Source organism: Gymnoscopelus microlampas (genome assembly GCF_963454915.1).
Source record: "Gymnoscopelus microlampas genome assembly, chromosome: 21".
Classification (NCBI taxonomy): Eukaryota; Metazoa; Chordata; class Actinopteri; order Myctophiformes; family Myctophidae; genus Gymnoscopelus; species Gymnoscopelus microlampas.
The window spans coordinates 39,018,546-39,036,400 of NC_139958.1; the positions used below are offsets into that span (position 1 = coordinate 39,018,546).

At 41.1% G+C, this 17,855-nt stretch overlaps 1 protein-coding gene across 2 annotated transcripts in view; it reads left to right on the top strand.

Moving 5' to 3' along the window:
- Positions 1-17,855, top strand: part of dennd1a (DENN/MADD domain containing 1A) — a 43,067-nt gene that overhangs the window by 2,105 nt on the left and 23,107 nt on the right. For both annotated transcript variants that reach the window (XM_084047490.1, XM_084047491.1), the window contains exons 2-5: positions 9,148-9,212; positions 11,932-11,975; positions 12,724-12,773; positions 13,927-14,046. In XM_084047490.1, the coding sequence (XP_083903616.1) occupies positions 9,148-9,212; positions 11,932-11,975; positions 12,724-12,773; positions 13,927-14,046 (279 nt within the window). The remainder of the gene's footprint in view (positions 1-9,147; positions 9,213-11,931; positions 11,976-12,723; positions 12,774-13,926; positions 14,047-17,855) is intronic.

The window sequence follows — 17,855 nt, forward strand, 5'->3', positions numbered from 1 at the left end:
ATGATATAAACGATTGTAGATAATGCTGAAAAAACCCACGGATAGGAAAAAGGACATTATCACTCTCAATGTGTGGCTTTCTTGTGAGCAGTGGTTGTAACACTTAATAACCTTCAACCGTTTGTATCATTAATTTGACCATTATGAACTGACAATTCATTTTCAAATATTAACAGAGCTTAAATGTCTGTGTCATTTTCATCATAAAGGCTTCGAAGGGAGAACACATTCCCGTCATCTTTTAAGTCTTGCCCAGTCTGGGATACCGCAGTATACGTTTGAACGAACGTGTCAGCAACCATGCGTTTCACTAAGGTCCTGATGCACGGGATCACACAGACCGATAACACGCGAAACAGCACCAAAGCACAGAGTACCATTGTTTCAAATTTGCACAGAGCTTGAATCCAACCCCCTCCCATTAACCAAGAAAAACCACCCCTTATCGTGATGTTACCATTCATAGCTTTCTGAAGGGCACGTAGATTGGACATCGCGTTATTGGCCTCCTTAGCATTAATGTCATCTGAAATGTAAACACAACAGGTACTTATTCGAAAAGTACTTCTCACCAGGACCACTGGATCCCCAGTGGTGTCACGGTGTTTTGATGGCATCATTAGTATGTGGCTTCGGAGAGGGTTTGATGGCATGTTAGGGTGTGGCTTAGCCCAGATGATGACCGTTTGGTCGGTTATCCCGCCCCTCCCTTCGGAGGTTGTCTTAAATGCGCCCTCATTCCACACTAACACATTTACACTCCATGATATGCATTTAACCTCCTCACACTTCATACTTAGTCCGCTTCAGAGTGACATAAAAGCTCTTATTTATGTGCTTAAAACTGATCATACGTTTTGCACGGCAAATAGCATTGACCCCCAAGGCGCACTCACTATTTTGGATTCGAGGCACTTACTTACTACCAGTTAACTGCAACAGGAAATGTAGGATGTAGACATATATATATGCAACATAACAATCATAATTATCTTAGCTTTAGCCTTCCCCTGCTTAACTTTTAATAATAGAGACAAAAGATACATAGAAAAATATACAATAACATAGATAGGAAAATATAAAAACAAGTGTGGTGCATCGTCCTTCTAAGTGTAATCAGGTGAGGGAGGGGGTACTATTCTAAGTGGATTCTTCACCGGTTAGGGCCTAATATCACTCTATATGTGAGACTCCACCCCACAAGCCGGCCTTCTTCACCTTCTTACGTAATGTTCGATGATGTTTGCACCAACTTGCGAATGTTTTTGTGTGGATTGGACAAACCACACGTCTCACATCAGGTGACATGTTGACCAGGGACTGCATCTCACAGCAGTTGGCATGTTGACGTGACCCGGGCATGGACCCTCCTAGCACGGAGAGTTCAGTTCACACTTGATGACCTGGTCAGCATCACCATAAGCAGTCCCATCGTTCCTGTGGAAGAGATAAAATCTTGGCAGCTTACTAGTTCTTTTGACCTTTGTAACGTCTTCAAATTCATTTTTACAGTGTATGGCTTTTACCAGAATTTTTTAAAATATAAGTGTGAATATAGTGTGAATATGCTTCATAATCTTCAACTATCCCTCCTGTTGAACCATTACTCAGATGATTGGTTCAATATATTTCAATTACTGCATTAAGACACTATAATTATATAAAAAAATAAAAAAATAAAACAATCGCCTTATAACACTGCTTGGGTACTTCAAATATAGGAATTTGACACACTAGTATCAAGACACAACAAATGAAAGATAAGTTCCATGAGAACTGAACTCGCTTCCTTTGCTATTGTTTTTATATAAGCGTTCCCATGGGCTTGGGACGAGGTAGTCACTGCTCTACCCATAACATCTTGCAGGCTGAGATTAGAATGTCTTCACATGATATACTCCACAATTTGAGTAGAAATACTCTAGTTTCTTACATGTGGAGAGGGAAAGGGCCAAAACTATGAATACTACTGATTCTCAAACATGTACGAAGTGTCAGTTTTGACATAGGGTAACTTTACATAAGTCTTCTAATACTTATGATACTTTTCATTATTGAGTATTTCTTAAAATCAACAACTGCTCTACAGCTTGTAGATCTGCCATCTTTTGGAAAAAGATTTCCATTGCTAGTTAAGACACAAATGTCACTTACAAAAGTAGAGCTATCTTCGCTTAAGTCTTTTAACTATTTTTAAATCAAAACAAAAATATTGAATATAGTTTTAATACAAAAAGTTTGTGAGCCACTCCATGGCACAGCGGATTCAGACTTGCAGCCCTGCAGTAGCTTGCAAACTCCACCCACACTCCAGGACACGACACACAAACCTCTACGCTTCTTCTCTGGACAGTAATGCCCCTTGACCCTGCAGTGCACATTCCTAGCTTGGGGTACTTGGAACTAATCCCTCTTAATATTTAAGGTTCACTTCGCTTCGCTAATTTACTAAAAACTTCATATTCTACCGCAATGAGCTCAATATCATTAAGCAAAGGCCCATGTTACTTTGATCACTCTTTCAGAGTAAACCACCCACAGGCCTTAATTCAATGTAATGTCACCGCAACAGAACAGAAGTCATAACACATCTTTAACATTTGAGTTTAGACAAAGGGCTTGTAACAGAAAAATGGGCCTTATATGGGAGCTGGTTAATAGCTTTAACTGCACATACTTCACTGATAAGGGCTCCTAAATATCACTAGAACTTATGGCCTTTTGTGATGTTTTTTTTTTCACTTCATCACTGTCTTTCTGTCTCGCTCTGTTAGCACACAGCCCGCACACACACGTGCACATACACACGTGCACACAGACTCCTCTAAACACCCACACACACAGTACCACACAGCAACCCTATTGGTTGGCATTTAAGTACAGTACTTGAGTAAATGTACTCAATTACTTTCCAACATACACTCATTTCAACTGTTCGCTGTAACTCATTCATACCAACCACAAAAATACTTTTACTCTCTGGGAGTTACTGATTTGCTCAGTCACCATTCTGTCACTTCTTCCCCCCACACGTATGTGATACTTAAGTACAGTACTTGAGTAAATGTACTCAGTCACTTTCACACTCACACTCTTGAGAATGGTTTATACAGTAAACTACATCTGAAGCTGTAACGCCCAGTGATTAAGTATACTCATAGCGGTATTTGGAGTCCAATGTACATGATCTCCCACTGTCTGAAAATCACGCGCTGGGATTGGTGTCAGGTGCCGATAGTTTGTTTCGATGAACAAATTAAGGGATAAGAGACTTTCTTGCTGTAGCCAACTCAGTGATGTGGAATAATTTAGCAAGGGCATATAGATGATTGCATTTGGAACCGTTTCCCTGGCTTAAGATTCTAATTATGACTGTAATAAGATGTGGGGCTTTTATTCATGCATAAAACTTTGCTTTAGACTGGCTACTGTAAACAGGCAAGGGGCTTAGACATCGTAGCTAATTAATACCAAATGTGTGCAGAATGTGTGCCCTCATCATATATATATATATATATATAAGGGTTTCTGTACCAATAAAACCAAGGTCCTGCCATGTATCATCTTTCTCCATTCTGCTCTTAGGTTTACGTGTCTTTCTGTTATTATGTCTTTCCTCTTCCCATCCGTCAACCGTAGTGCTCGATTTACAATCTGCTATGAAATGGCCGGTACGGCCACAGCGAAAACATGTTCGGGAGGGTCCCTTCTTTCCTTTTGGTCTAGCTCCTTGGTAATCAACATCACCCCACTCTCTTTCTTTCGCTTTCTCTCCCATCTTGCATACACGCACGCTTGAGTACAGTATCTGAGTAAATGTACTCAGTTACTTTTCCACACTCTCAAGCAGTCGCTATCTCTCTCTGCTCGGCACATATATTCCACTGAACATTCCTCACAATCTCTCATAGGCTTCTACAGGAACATACACATATTCCCTGGGGATCCCCACACCCATTCACTGTACTCTCATTCATAGATTCATACAGAAATCACCAGTCCACGCGACTGTCCCAAACAGACCTCGTCTCTCAACCACCGTGATTATCATTCATACTTATTTCGAGCGTTATTTACACTGCTGTATACTGGTTGAATCGCACTTCACACATTCCTTAATAACACATCTTAATATCACACTATCACCACGTTCCAACGGATTTCTCCGGAAAGGTGCTCACGGTAGTGAGGATCTTTTAGTAATATTAAGCACAAACATACAATATAAACACATTCAGTTTCACCACGTTCCAACGGATTTCTCATCGAACACCCAAGAGTACTCTCATCCAATCTAGACCGAACACCCCTTAGAATGAAATGGGGGTTATTCTAGATTTAGACTGAATATAGATACCTCGTGGGTTATTCTAGAAGATGATCCGGAAAAGTGCTCACGGCTCACTCCTAGTGATGACCGCGGAGAGAAAATCGTTAGACCCGGATAACTCACTCAGATCGCGTTTTGGATACACATAGTGATGCGCTTAAGTCTTTCGGACCTCCCCACTCCTGTGCCTCCTGCACCGGGACGCAGTCCTAGGCTAGACCCCTTTCCACTTGAGGTCTACACCCAGGTCACCCTGGATAGAGAATTCAAGTCTCCTGCTTCCCGGCGTCTTCTTTTCAAAGCCCACCGATCACAGGAGCATCACTCGCTTAGTAACTGTTGCACAAGCGGCGGTCGCTTTGAGCTTGTGATGGCCTGACTGTACATTGAGCCGAGCATGACGGCCAAGCATACCTTCCAAAGGCATCGCATGGTCTTAATGTCACCTGTGACCCGACCGGCCGGTGACCCAGTCGATAGCGACCCCTTACCCGTTGGCGTGGTTGGCGCCCCAGGCAGGAAACCGACGGTCTTGTCCTGGCCCCGCTTGGCTACGGGAACCAGAATATTAACCGTTTTCACCAGCCTTGCCTTTTCACAGAGGCCGTCCCTCAAGACTGCACCTTCTGCTAGGTGTGGACTGTCGTCCACCTACCACGCAGTGCCTGACACATCACAACATTTACAAAACCCACAGGTGACACTTCAACGCTGTGACTTTCAAAATGTTGCCATGTGCGACACCCACGCAGACTAGACGGTTGTTTACACAGACAGGATGTTGATTCATCCTTGACAGAACACGGGGGCCTTTCAGTCACTCCCCAGCACTATATGTGGTATTTAACGTGCTCTGGGAGCCTTGCGACCCCGCTGCCGCCTGTTGTGCGCAGGGATTGGGGAGCCTAACCCCCTAACCTACGCACGTCTGTCAATATCTGTGATTTCATACACACTACAGTATACAATTTGCAGGAAATAAATCACTCTGTTGCTTCTAAAACAAGCAAAATATCCTAAGATTTCACTGCTTATTCAGTGCTTAGGCCTATGTCTATATGCACGCAGATAGACAACTTTTGTGTCTCACTCACGTGCTATCTTATAGTTGTGTGATCAGCGTTCAAATGCCGTCGGCCGTTCCTTGAAGAGCAGATGATAAGACGAGATGACCACCGGCCTGGAGGCGAATTCAACGCTCCAGGATTTTTTCAGGATCCGGGTCCTGGCTGCAGACTTTTCCAGCGGCGTCTTCCTTCTTACTCTTCTTGGAACAGCTCTGACATCCAGGCTCGAGGGACCATTGTAATGATAGATTGCTTTATCATTTTACAAACACCTTAGGCTCAGATCACACATTGGAATAAGATAGACACAGACACAACGGAGATCTCCTTCTTTTTACTTGCCGCAAGGAAAAATGTACAGCTTGACCTGAATCATTTCTGGAGTACAACTCACTTTACATTGTCATTTATACAAGGAAACAGGACAGACAGAGAAGCTAGCAGGGAGGCGTGACCAAAAGTACTTAAAAGTATCAGATTACTCTAGTAATCTATACTGAATGTAATTTATAACAGCGTACAGGCAGAGCAAACTGAGAGAGAGAGAACTCCAAGGCAGGGAGTGAACTGATAACAGAGGAATGCAAACATCTGTAGCTGTAACGATAACAAACCACCTAATATGCAGTCTCTGGCTTCTGCACACATAAGGAGAAGAATATACATCATCTATTCAATTGAATGATTAATTAGTTGAACACATTAACAATATGAATAGAACTTATAACCCCACATTACATAGAACTGAGAATCGGCTCTGTCATTAACCCATTGAGACCTGGAACGCATCTGTGTCACTTTAGATTTCTTTGGCTATTCAAAAAAATAGCAGATATACAAGCTCATAGCGCGGCCCAGAGTGCCGCGCTATGAGCTTGTAGATCTGCTCTTTGAAAAATCCTGAAAAAAATCTAAAAGTGTTTTAGATTTAGATTTTTTTAAAGAATCACCTCAGGTCTTATGCCACATTGTGCTAACAAAGACATACATCAGCAATATTCAGCATGGCTGGAAAACTGATGAACTAACTCAAATATTGCACAATTCACTAATGTGTGGGCTACTCTCTGAGTGGGGAAAGCAGTTCTCTTATTTTGTGTGGAAAAAAATGCTGTGCTGACTAAGGAAATGACACCATGTGAACAATAACGGAGCATGGGAACTTTGACCTGGATTTAATAGGCCTGCAAGACGTGCAATTTACAATTTGGGCATTTAGCAGAAGCTCTTATCCAGAGCGACTTACAAGTGCAAAGTCAGAGTAAATGGCATGAACCCTAGTAAAAAAGAAAAAGAAAAAAACTTCTACGAGCTTGTAGATCTGCTATTTTGGAAAAATCGTGGAAATTTGTGCAAATCTTTGAATAATATGTATTTTTACATATTAACTCAAATCTTTGCTTCTGGGGATTCTACAAATGTCTTCTAAATCCTAACATTTTTTTGAAAAAAAATATGTTGCTATAAAATCAGTGGTTCTCAAACCTTTTCATGTCAAGGACCACCCAAAATGATATGAATTTTGGTCGCGGACCCCCATCTAAAAATATATATTGTTCCAGGGACCACCACAGAAGCTGTAACAGAGTTAAAAATGTTCGCTTTCGAAAAATAGACATTCAAAGATTTGCACACATTTTCACGAAAAAAAAAAAAGAGAAAGCAGATCTACAAGCTCATAGCGTGGCACCGAGAGTGCCGCGCTATGAGCTTGTATATCTGCTATTATTTTGAATAGCCCAAAGAAATCTTAAAATGACACGGATACGTTCCCGGTCTCAGAGAGTTAAGGGGCGGACTGCAAACAAAGCCAGGGGATGAAAAATTCAGCGGCTCTTATATTTGTTATGTAAAAAAGTTTTTTTTTCTAGTTTGCTCTCCGTGTGTCCTTGAGCAAGGCACAACCCCTAACTGCTCTCCGGGTGTTGTATTTATATCACCCAGTGCCCCTAATAGTTAGGATGGTGGCATCTTACAAATGTACTGTGAAAAATTCCCCCAAAGGGTAAGGGACCAAATGATTAAAATACAGAAATGCAAGCTGTCAATTTTATCATCCACTTCATGTTGAAATGTGTTGTCCAGCAGATCATATCACATGGACAAAGAAGTGGCAAAATAATCATCAAACAATAAGGAGACATTTTTTTTATTTCTTGTCCACCTTTGGAGTTACATCACTGTTTGTCTGTTTTCTAATTTTATGTTTTTTGTGAGGACTGCGGATTAAAACCAGCATCTTTGCTAAATCCGGTGTATTTACATCTATGTGACGTCCATTAATATGCATTGTCCTGTCCAAATAAACAAATAAAGTAAATCATGGCAGTAACACAACCCAAACCTCTACCATAGTGGTTTTGCCCTTTTGAGCCCAAATGTGTTGCAAGTTTTACTTGTGACCAATTATTTGAAAGCTCAAGCGATTAGATTTATTTGCACTGCGTTCATTTAGAAGGTCTCATGTGGAAAAAAAGAAAAGAACACAACAGCAACACTGAGGTGGACTCTCATAATAACTCATAACAACGAGCCTTTACCCTGTGACATCTAGTATCAGTGTTTGTGTTCAGTTCAACACACATCTCCCTATCCTGGCGCTGAACCAAACTGTAGAGCAGTGGTTGCCACACTGGGGGGGTCGGGGTCCCCAAATTATTTTGGGGGGTCCCCAGATGATTGGCTTAACCCTTTTAAGACCTGAAGCCGATTCTACATGTCTCCTAAATCCCAACAGTTTTCTGAAAAACGTAAGTTTCTATATCAGTGGTTCTCAAACTTTTTCATGTCAAGGACCCTCAAAATGATATGTATTTGGCCGCGGACCCCCATCAAAATATTTTGTTCCAGGGACCCCCAGAAGCAAAGATTTGAGTTAAAAATATTCGCTTTAAAAATATATATATTCAATGATTTGCACACATTTTCATGATTTTTCAAAAATAGCAGATCTGCAAGCTCATAGCGCGGCACTCGGTGCCGCGCTATGAGCTTGTATATCTGCTATTTTTGAATAGCCAAAGTGTAAAATATAGCTTTTTAGCTCAAATCTAAAAATGACAGTTCCAGGTCTTAATGGGTTAATGTGCAACATTCTCACTCAACAGTAAACAAACCAATATACAATATAAGCGTATACAGGGTATCTGCACATCATAAAGTGACGATTTAATGACTTATACAACCTTTTTAATACCAAATTGTCAAATATTACGTACGAAAGAGGCATACTTTGTGAAAATATCCGAACTACAAGCTCACAACGCCTATTTTCACAGTGTGTATCTGTGGAACCGAGTCAAACTAAATGTAATGCCTGCATTTCCAAGTGCTTGTCAGGGTGGGGGGTCCCCAGTTAAAATATCATTATTTTGGGGGGGTCGCAGCCTGAAACTTTTGGGAACCCTTGCTGTAGAGCACAATAATGCTCTGTATAAAACGCTTGATTTCATAACAATGTTTTGAGCCTTTTGATCCGTTTGAGGAAAAAAAGCAAAAGAAAAAACAGTCAGGGATTTATTTTATCCAGAAGTTTCAAGCACCCCCATAACTCTGAGAGTGTACAAATGGAACCAAATGGACCTCTAAGGGTCCATTTGGCTCCATTTGTACAGTCAGAGTTACACATCTAATAAGGGTTCCATTTAGAACCTCCCCCAAGGAAAGCACAGGTCCCTGGGCCCCACGTTTTGTTTTATCTTATGATGTGTTGCTGACTTGTTTCCCCCCGTGTGTGTTTTTGTGTTTTAGGGAGAGCCCTGATTCCATATTCGAGCTGTATTTGGAGGTTGCTCACCCAGGAACAGAAGGCTCTGGTAAGACTTTCAAAGCCGCTTTGGAAGCATTCACAACATTTCACCTGTGATGTTGATCATTTAACAAGGACACAACCGCATGATAAGGAAAATAGGTGATCTACAAGATCACAACGTGTCATGATTCGTCACATTGTGAGCTGGTAGATAGAGCATTTGGACAATGTTTGCCCATAATGACATGCCCAAAATAGGGACGCCAGGTTTAAAAGTGGTTACACTTAATTTCTGATAATTATACTAATTGGATTATCTGGAAATAAAATTACAAAATTTAAAAATTCAAACACAACTTTGCAGTTTGCACACTCTTCTTGATATAAAATAAATCTTTAAGAAATGGGAAATTCCACTTCAGCCTGACACTCAAATATGGTTCAAAGGTTAGAATAAAAATAAAATAAAATGTAAATGACTGTCCAACTCACCTGTAATGGAAATCCATTATATTGGATGGCAGTTGAAAAACCCTGAACCCTCAAAATATTTTGAGATGGGGGTCCGCGGCCAAATAGATATCTAAAAATGTTTTCTAAATCCTAACAGTATGTTGCTATATCAGTGGTGCTTCAACGTTTTCATGTGAAGGTCCCCCAAAATTATATGTATTTGGCCGCGGACCCCCATCTCATAATATTTATTTCCAGGGACCCCCAGAAGCAAATATTAGAGTAAAACACGTTTGCTTTAAAAAATATATATATATTCAAAGATTTGCACACATTTTCATGATTTTTCAAAAAAATTGCAGATCTACAAGCTCTTAGCACGGCACTCGGTGCCGCGCTATGAGAGGTTTAAAGGGGGGTGTAAGTTAAATACGTTAAAGCCAATTTAAATAGCTCCATGTTGTGATAGTAATCATTGCTCTTGATTGAATGAAATTGGTATCCTGATTTGAAAATGCATTTTCTGTTTCTTGGGAGATGCAACTCACTCAGTAACACTGTTAATGAACAAACACACTGTAGCAATGATTACTATCAGAATATCAATGTATTTAACACTTATTTCAACAAAAACAGCAACAAAAATATCACTTACACCCTTGTCACCCCATTTAATTAACCCCATTTAAGATTTAGTCCAAAAAGCCCTGCCACCTAGGGATGTTCTAACGGTGTTAGAATTTCCCCATATGGTTCATATTTAGTTTTAGTGGAACCTGTATGAAACCTGTATAACAAAGTGCACACAGTTCACAGTGCAGTGCTTTTTTTGGGTTATCCTTTTAACATTCTTTTGTATAAATCAGTCTGTACCGCTGTTCTTTTTTTGCAAACTGTTAATTAAAGGTAGGGTAAGTGATTTACTTTTGTTACAATAAGTGTTAAAAAGCTCCATATTCTGATAGTACTCATTGCTATAGAGTGTTTGTTCAGTAAAATGAGTCTCCCAGCTCTTTATTAAACAGAAAAGGCAGTGGTCAGTGCTCTCTCCTGATTGGCTTAATCTTTGTCACCTGCCTGAAAATGCACTATATTCTGTTTTACTAAAGAGCTAGAGAGACCCCTGTGACCGAACAAACGCTCTGTAGCAATGATTACTATCAGAATATACTACTTTAACCTTTTTAAGTACCAAAAAAAAATAATATATATATATGTATCACTTAGCCTACCCTTTTAAGTGATCATTCAAAAAGCCTCTCTTTGATACAAAAATATCGAGGCAGTTTAACAACGGTCGTGACTCCTCGCGAATAATGACGGACGCATCACATGCTGTAACAAAGAATAACAAAACGACTGCCCCAAAACACAGTCGCCCCGGGGCAAATCCTTAAAAAATAAAATACATATTAAAGCAACATTGGCATTAATTGGCCTGCTACATACATATTGGGATTAGTTTGCTTTGCAGTGTTTTAACTTACGTATTCTTTGCCAGGAAAAAAACGATTGGTTCACCTTCTCTGGCTTAAGAAGAGCTTTTACTGGTGTAACTATGTTCCCCGCTGCACTGAACAGCCTCTAGGATGCGCAACTTGTTGCACATGTGCCTTCTTTCTCCCGCCCCTCACTCTCGTCACGTGATATACGCTTCTGTGGCTCTGTGCCCTGCATGCGACCTGTAGGGCTGTCACGATTACACATTTAAGTTGACGATTAATTGTCACTAAACTAATTGCGATTAACGATTTTAATTGTGTGTTTGGCCATTGAACGTTGGAACGTGTGAATGAAATAAAAAAGTCTGTTCGCCTTTTAGGTTTGCTTTATTTTTAATTTGAAAGCTTTTGACGATTATGCAAAAATAATTGCAATTAGACGATTATGTAATAATTGTGACAGGCCTAGCGACCTGGCCGACTGCACTCTCCAACTCGTTGAGGCAGAGAGCAGGAGGAGACAAGTTTGTACTGTCCAGTATCCGGCTAAATATTTGTAACAACCGTAGTCATTTACAAGAACGTGCATGAATGGCACACAAAAAATGTACTTTTATTTGAAAAAAAGAAAAATAAGAAACTTAAAAAAAAACAACTCAAACTCAAATCGGTGTGCAGGTAACGTACTCGGCAGTGTGCCTGCACACCGGTAACACCGGGTACTGTGACATCCCTACTGCCACCCCCACACACCTTTAAAAAAAAGTAAATACAAATAATATCAAATTTATCTTGTCATAACAACTTTTTATAGTCAGTTATAACGTGCAGCAGCGTTGACGTATGTGATTGTTCGGTTTACTAATTAGTTGTGTCATTTATTTCCAGGTCCGGAGGTGCGGAGGCAGTACCCAGAAGACTACAGTGATCAGGTTCACTATACAATACATGCTATACAACTGTCACTCTCATCATTTATTTAAAGAGAACATTTTTAATTCAAATCTTTGCTTCTGGGGGTCCCTGGAACAACATATTTTCAGATGGGGGTCCGCGGCCAAATACATGTCATTTTGGGGGTCCTTGACATGAAAAAGTTTGAGAACCACTGATGTTATAGCAACATATGTTTAACAACATAGGAATTAGAAAACATTTGTAGAATCCCCAGAAGCAAAGATTTGAGTTAAAAATGTTTCAAGATTTTTCTAAAATAGCATATCTCCGAGTGCCACGCTATGAGCTTGTAGATCTGCTATTTTTGAATAGCCAGAGAAATCTAAAATGACAGGGATGCGTTCCCGGATTGAATGGGTTAAAAACATGAACACACTACAAGATTTTACAATAATGGGGCATCACACACTGCAGATTTCATGAAGCAGCACCTCACATCATTTCATGTCACATGATCACACGCGGAAGCAGTAGCAGAGCAGATGTAGACGAGAACGGTTAAACTTGCAGTGTTGACGAGCCGTTGTGGTACGTCTGAGAAGACACACTACTATGTACAGTGATCTTGCCACATTAATCTACAAGCCTCAGCCGCCCTACGTACTGTACCCCAAGCCTTCGAGTGTGTCAGTTCGGAGCTCACCTTGTTCCTGTTTGGCTGTGTTTCTTCATTCAATCATGTCATTGTTTCTGTTTCCTCTTTTGATTTGTTTTGATCCACAGGAAACTCTTCAGACTTTGCCCAGGTTCTGTTTCCCTTTCATCATGGACAGGTAGAACGCACGCACGCACGCACGCACGCACGCACGCACGCACGCACGCACGCACGCACACACACACGCACACATGCACACACACACACACACACGCACACGCACACACACACACACACGCATGCACACATGCATGCACGCACACACACATGTGCACATGATGCAAATACCCCAAAAGTGTTAGCAGATTATTTGGACAACAGTGGGAAGGCGATAGGTTTTTTCCTGGGATGGCTGCACTCATTTTGCTTCCAGTGATAATCGGTCAAATACATATTAATTTGGGTGCCTTTGATATGAAAAAGTTTGAGAACCACCACTGTAGTCCCTGTTGACCCCTGCTGGTTGATCTGTGTCACTGAGTCGTTTACTTATTCACAGCAGTCCTGTCTTTCTCTTACATCATACTCCATACGTTAAGTTTTCGCTATAATGTCTCTTTTCACAATATGCGGTCACAGTTCAGCCTAATTCTGATAGGCCAACTGCCATGGCATGCCCAGGGAACATATGGTGTTAGGGTGTACTACTGATTGTTAAGTTATTTGTATAGTCTGGCGTAGGCATATTGAAACCGTGATATGATTGGTTAGAATCCGCTTTCGCTGCTGTTCTAGCCCATTTATTCAATTTAGATTAAGCCAGATAAAATCTCTGATAGAACGCTAGTATACGCTGGGCCTAGGCAGGAGCGGGTGGGCACGCATGTGTTCCCGAAAGTTTGCGGTTATTGGGCGGATTTGGGGCGTTTTTGGGCGTTCTTTTTTTTTACTTTATTTCTGTTTTAGGGTTAGGTTAGGGTTATGTTATTTAATTCTTATTTTTGCCTGATTTTACCGATTTATTAGTTATTATTTTATTAATCAAAAAAATAATGATATTATATTATTATTCTATTATATATATTATTTTTTTGCAAAATCGATTGGGTGGGCCAGCTTTCTATGTGGGTGGGCCACGGCCCACCTAGGCCCACCCATGGCTGCGCCCCTGATATGCGAGAGTTGTATACTGTATATAGTTGTCCTATAACCCCTAGGGAAGATTTCGAGCAGCTTTTGCAGAAAGCCTTGGCAGGCCGCACTTCTCAATTTTGGAAAATGAATGAACCTTTTGTCTTTCCACCTGTCTTTGTGTGTCTCTCTCCCTCCAGCCTGACGGTCAGCCAGGTGGGACAGAACTTCACCTTTGTGCTGACGGACATAGAGAGCAAGCAGAGATTTGGATTCTGCCGCCTCTCCTCAGGAGCCCAGAACTGTTACTGCATCCTCAGGTGTGTGTGTGTGTGTGTGTGTGTGTGTGTGTGTGTGTGTGTGTGTGTGTGTGTGTGTGTGTGTGTGTGTGTGTGTGTGTGTGTGTGTGTGTGTGTGTGTGTGTGTGTGTGTGTGTGTGTGTGTGTGTGTGTGTGTGTGTGCTGTCCAAGACTGACGCCACCTATCCAGAAATTGTGCATGACCTGGTCAGGTGTACAATTGTCATTTTAGACATTTAGCAGACGCTCTTATCCAGAGTGACTTACAAGGGCGAGAACGGAATAAGCAGATTAAGCATGAAATCTAGTCAACAACCAACAAGGTCAATACTTAAATAGAGTGCTGAGAGAACAACGTCGTGCTTCTGAGAAACTATACAATATACGTTTTTTTGTAAATATAAGAAACTAGAACACCAGGTAAACAAAGAACGTAGCATCTGTCCAAACAACATGCTATCTAAAAAAAACATTCTGTACATTTGAAACTATAGGGTACCAAATAACCTAGCGTCCGTCTAAACATCTGAAAAACATTCTGTGCATTTGAGAGAAAACTAATCTAAGAAACAACATGAGAACAAGTGATTAAGATAATACTGTATCTGTATATGTATAAACGTTATTTCAGACACAATAGGTCCATATACAAACAGTACAAAACAGACAATAACAGCACATAAATAGCCTGAGTACCAGACTGTTTTCACTAATTAAAAACACATAAACATTGCCTCCAGTGTTTCCAGAAGCATGAGGAATACCTTGTTATCACTCTGTGTGATCCCTGTTAAGGCCATAATTAATATATTCTTTGACTCCATCCGTCTACACATACATTTAAACATGTCATTCCTCAATACGGCATGAAAGGTGGGTACATTATTTACTGCTCACAAACATTTCACTTGCACTAGTCCATCTTGGGAGTTTCAGGAATATTCGTATATAAAAACTATCATCGAGAAAGGATACAAGGAGAGTGCTAGGGGGAGGTGGAGTCTGATGGCCAAACAGTTGACAGCGCCGAGCTGTGTAGCTCGGTATGAACTGAAAAGTACTGTTCCTATAGAGCATTGGTTCTCAAAGTGGGGTCCGGGGACCCCCAGGGGTCCTTGCGGGGGGTTCCAGGGGGTCCCCAGCAAAATGTGTTAATAGCGTCACAATAATTTAAACTTATATACTTTGGCTATTCAAAAATAGTAGATATACAAGCTCATAGCGCGGCACGGCACCGAGTGCCGTGCTATGAGCTTGTAGATCTGCTATTTTTGAAAAATCGTGAAAATCTGTGCAAACCTTTTGAATACATATATTTTTAAGCGAACATTTGTAATTCAAATCATTGCTTCTGGGGGTCCCTGGAACTAAATATTTGAGATGGGGGTCCGCGGCCAAATATATATCATTTTAGGGGTCCTTGACATGAAAAGGTTTGAGAACCACTGCTATAGAGAGTGGGGGTTGACTGTGTTGTTAGGCTGTATGTAGTAATTATGACTGTTGGGTAACATAAGAGTGCTTGTAGTGTCTACTGCAAGGCAGGTTTGTTTGTATAGCACGTTGCAGCAACAAGACAATTCAAAGTGCTTTACACAAAACATTAACCACTTAAAGCCTTGTTGACTGGGGTTCCCCATGTGCTCTATAGGCTCTATACCTTTTTCCATCTACACCAAATCTCTTCTCCGAATAGAAATAACACATTTAAAAGCATCTGAATACTATAGGCTCTATTCTCAGCAGCCATATTATGAAGAAATGCACAGGTGTTACCAATGATACTAATGAAGGCTCTGTTCCATTCTGGTCAAACAGAGTCAGGGTGCTGATATTGTGCATGTTGGCTCACTGGAAACACTCTGCTACACCAGTGGGTCTACAGTTGGGGTCCAGGGACCCTCATGGGCTTCCAAATGTCCCCTTACGGGGTGTGTAACTCTGAGAGTTACGGGTCCATTTGGTTCCATTTGTACACTCACAGAGTTATGGGGGTCGTGGAAACCACTGTGCTACACTAAATGGAACAGAGCCTTCATTAGTATCATTGGTAACACCTGTGAAGGAAGTGATAATATGGCTGCTGTGCATAGAGCCTATTGAAAATACAAACGTAGTTATTCAAAAAGAGACTAAGATTGGATATCAGGGTTAATGTGGTTAAAGGAGCTGTACATGCCGCAGCGGATACATATACTATGTGTAAATATGTAGATTCATTGTTGTTCTTTTTCTCTCTTCCCCTTGCCTCGCTCTTATTCTTCCCTTTCTCTTTTTTTGTATGGAAATAACAAAAACAATGGAGCTTGCACAACAACTAATTTCACGCACTGTTTTACACCTGTAAACTTGTGATGTGACAATAAAGATGATTCTGATTCATAGTTGAGATGCAATTGTTAGTTTTTTATAGCTCCCTCTGGTACAGACAGACTGATTAGAATATGCATAATGTTCCACTTGTTGCTTTGTGGTGACTCTGCTAATATGCTATTGTTCCCAACCCGACTGAGCTACCCGGACAGTGCATTCTCTGACATTATCTAGGGCTGTTAACTTTCCTCAGAAATGATATTCGAATATTGGTCTTAAAAATTGGCAGATATTCGAATGTATTCGAATATTATTATTATTATTATTACTCTCCGCCAGGAGAGTATTGTTTTCACTTTCTAAATATGACACACCGATTGGTCAAGCCTCACGTGACACGTGACAATACGGTGAAATACTGTGATCTGATTGGCTAGTGACGCATAACGGCCTATAAATACATGGCGTCACTTTGACAGTGTCTGCGCCACTGTCAAAGTGAGGTAAGACAGGAACCATCACGAAATGGCTGCATGGCTGATACATAATTGGCAGATAGGACAGATAGGACACTTATATAGACAGGAGGGATATGACACTTACACAGACAGGACGGATAGGACACTTATACAGACAGGACGGATAGGACACTTATACAGACAGGACGGATAGAACACTTACACAGACAGGACGGATAGGACACTTACATAGACAGGAGGGATATGACACTTACACAGACAGGACGGATAGGACACTTACAGTATACAGACAGGACGGATAGGACACTTATACAGACAGGACGGATAGGACACTTACACAGACAGGAGGGATAGGACACTTACATAGACAGGACGGATAGGACACTTATACAGACAAGACGGATAGGACACTTATACAGACGGATAGGACACTTATACAGACAGGACGGATCGGACACTTATACAGACAGGATGGATAGGACAGTTAGAACATAAGAATTAGAACATTCCCAACATTCCCAACACAAGTCTGGTAAGAGTGAGTAAGACAGGAACAATCACGAAATGGTTGAGAAATGGCGGATACTGTAACAATTGGATAGGACACTTACACAGACAGGACGGATAGGACACTTACACAGACAGGACGGATAGGACACTTACAAAGACAGGATGGATAGGACACTTATACAGACAGGAGGGATAGGACACTTATACAGACAGGACGGATAGGACACTTATACAGATAGAACATTCCCAACATTCCCAACACAAGTCTTCTAGCGGAGAGTTGTGCTCCGGGGAGCACAACTCAAGACAGGAGGGATATGACACTTACACAGACGGATAGGACACTTACAGTACACAGACAGGACGGATAGGACACTTATACAGACAGGACGGATAGGACACTTATACAGACAGGACGGATAGGACACTTATACAGACAGGACGGATAGAACACTTACACAGACAGGACGGATAGGACACTTACATAGACAGGAGGGATATGACACTTACACAGACAGGACGGATAGG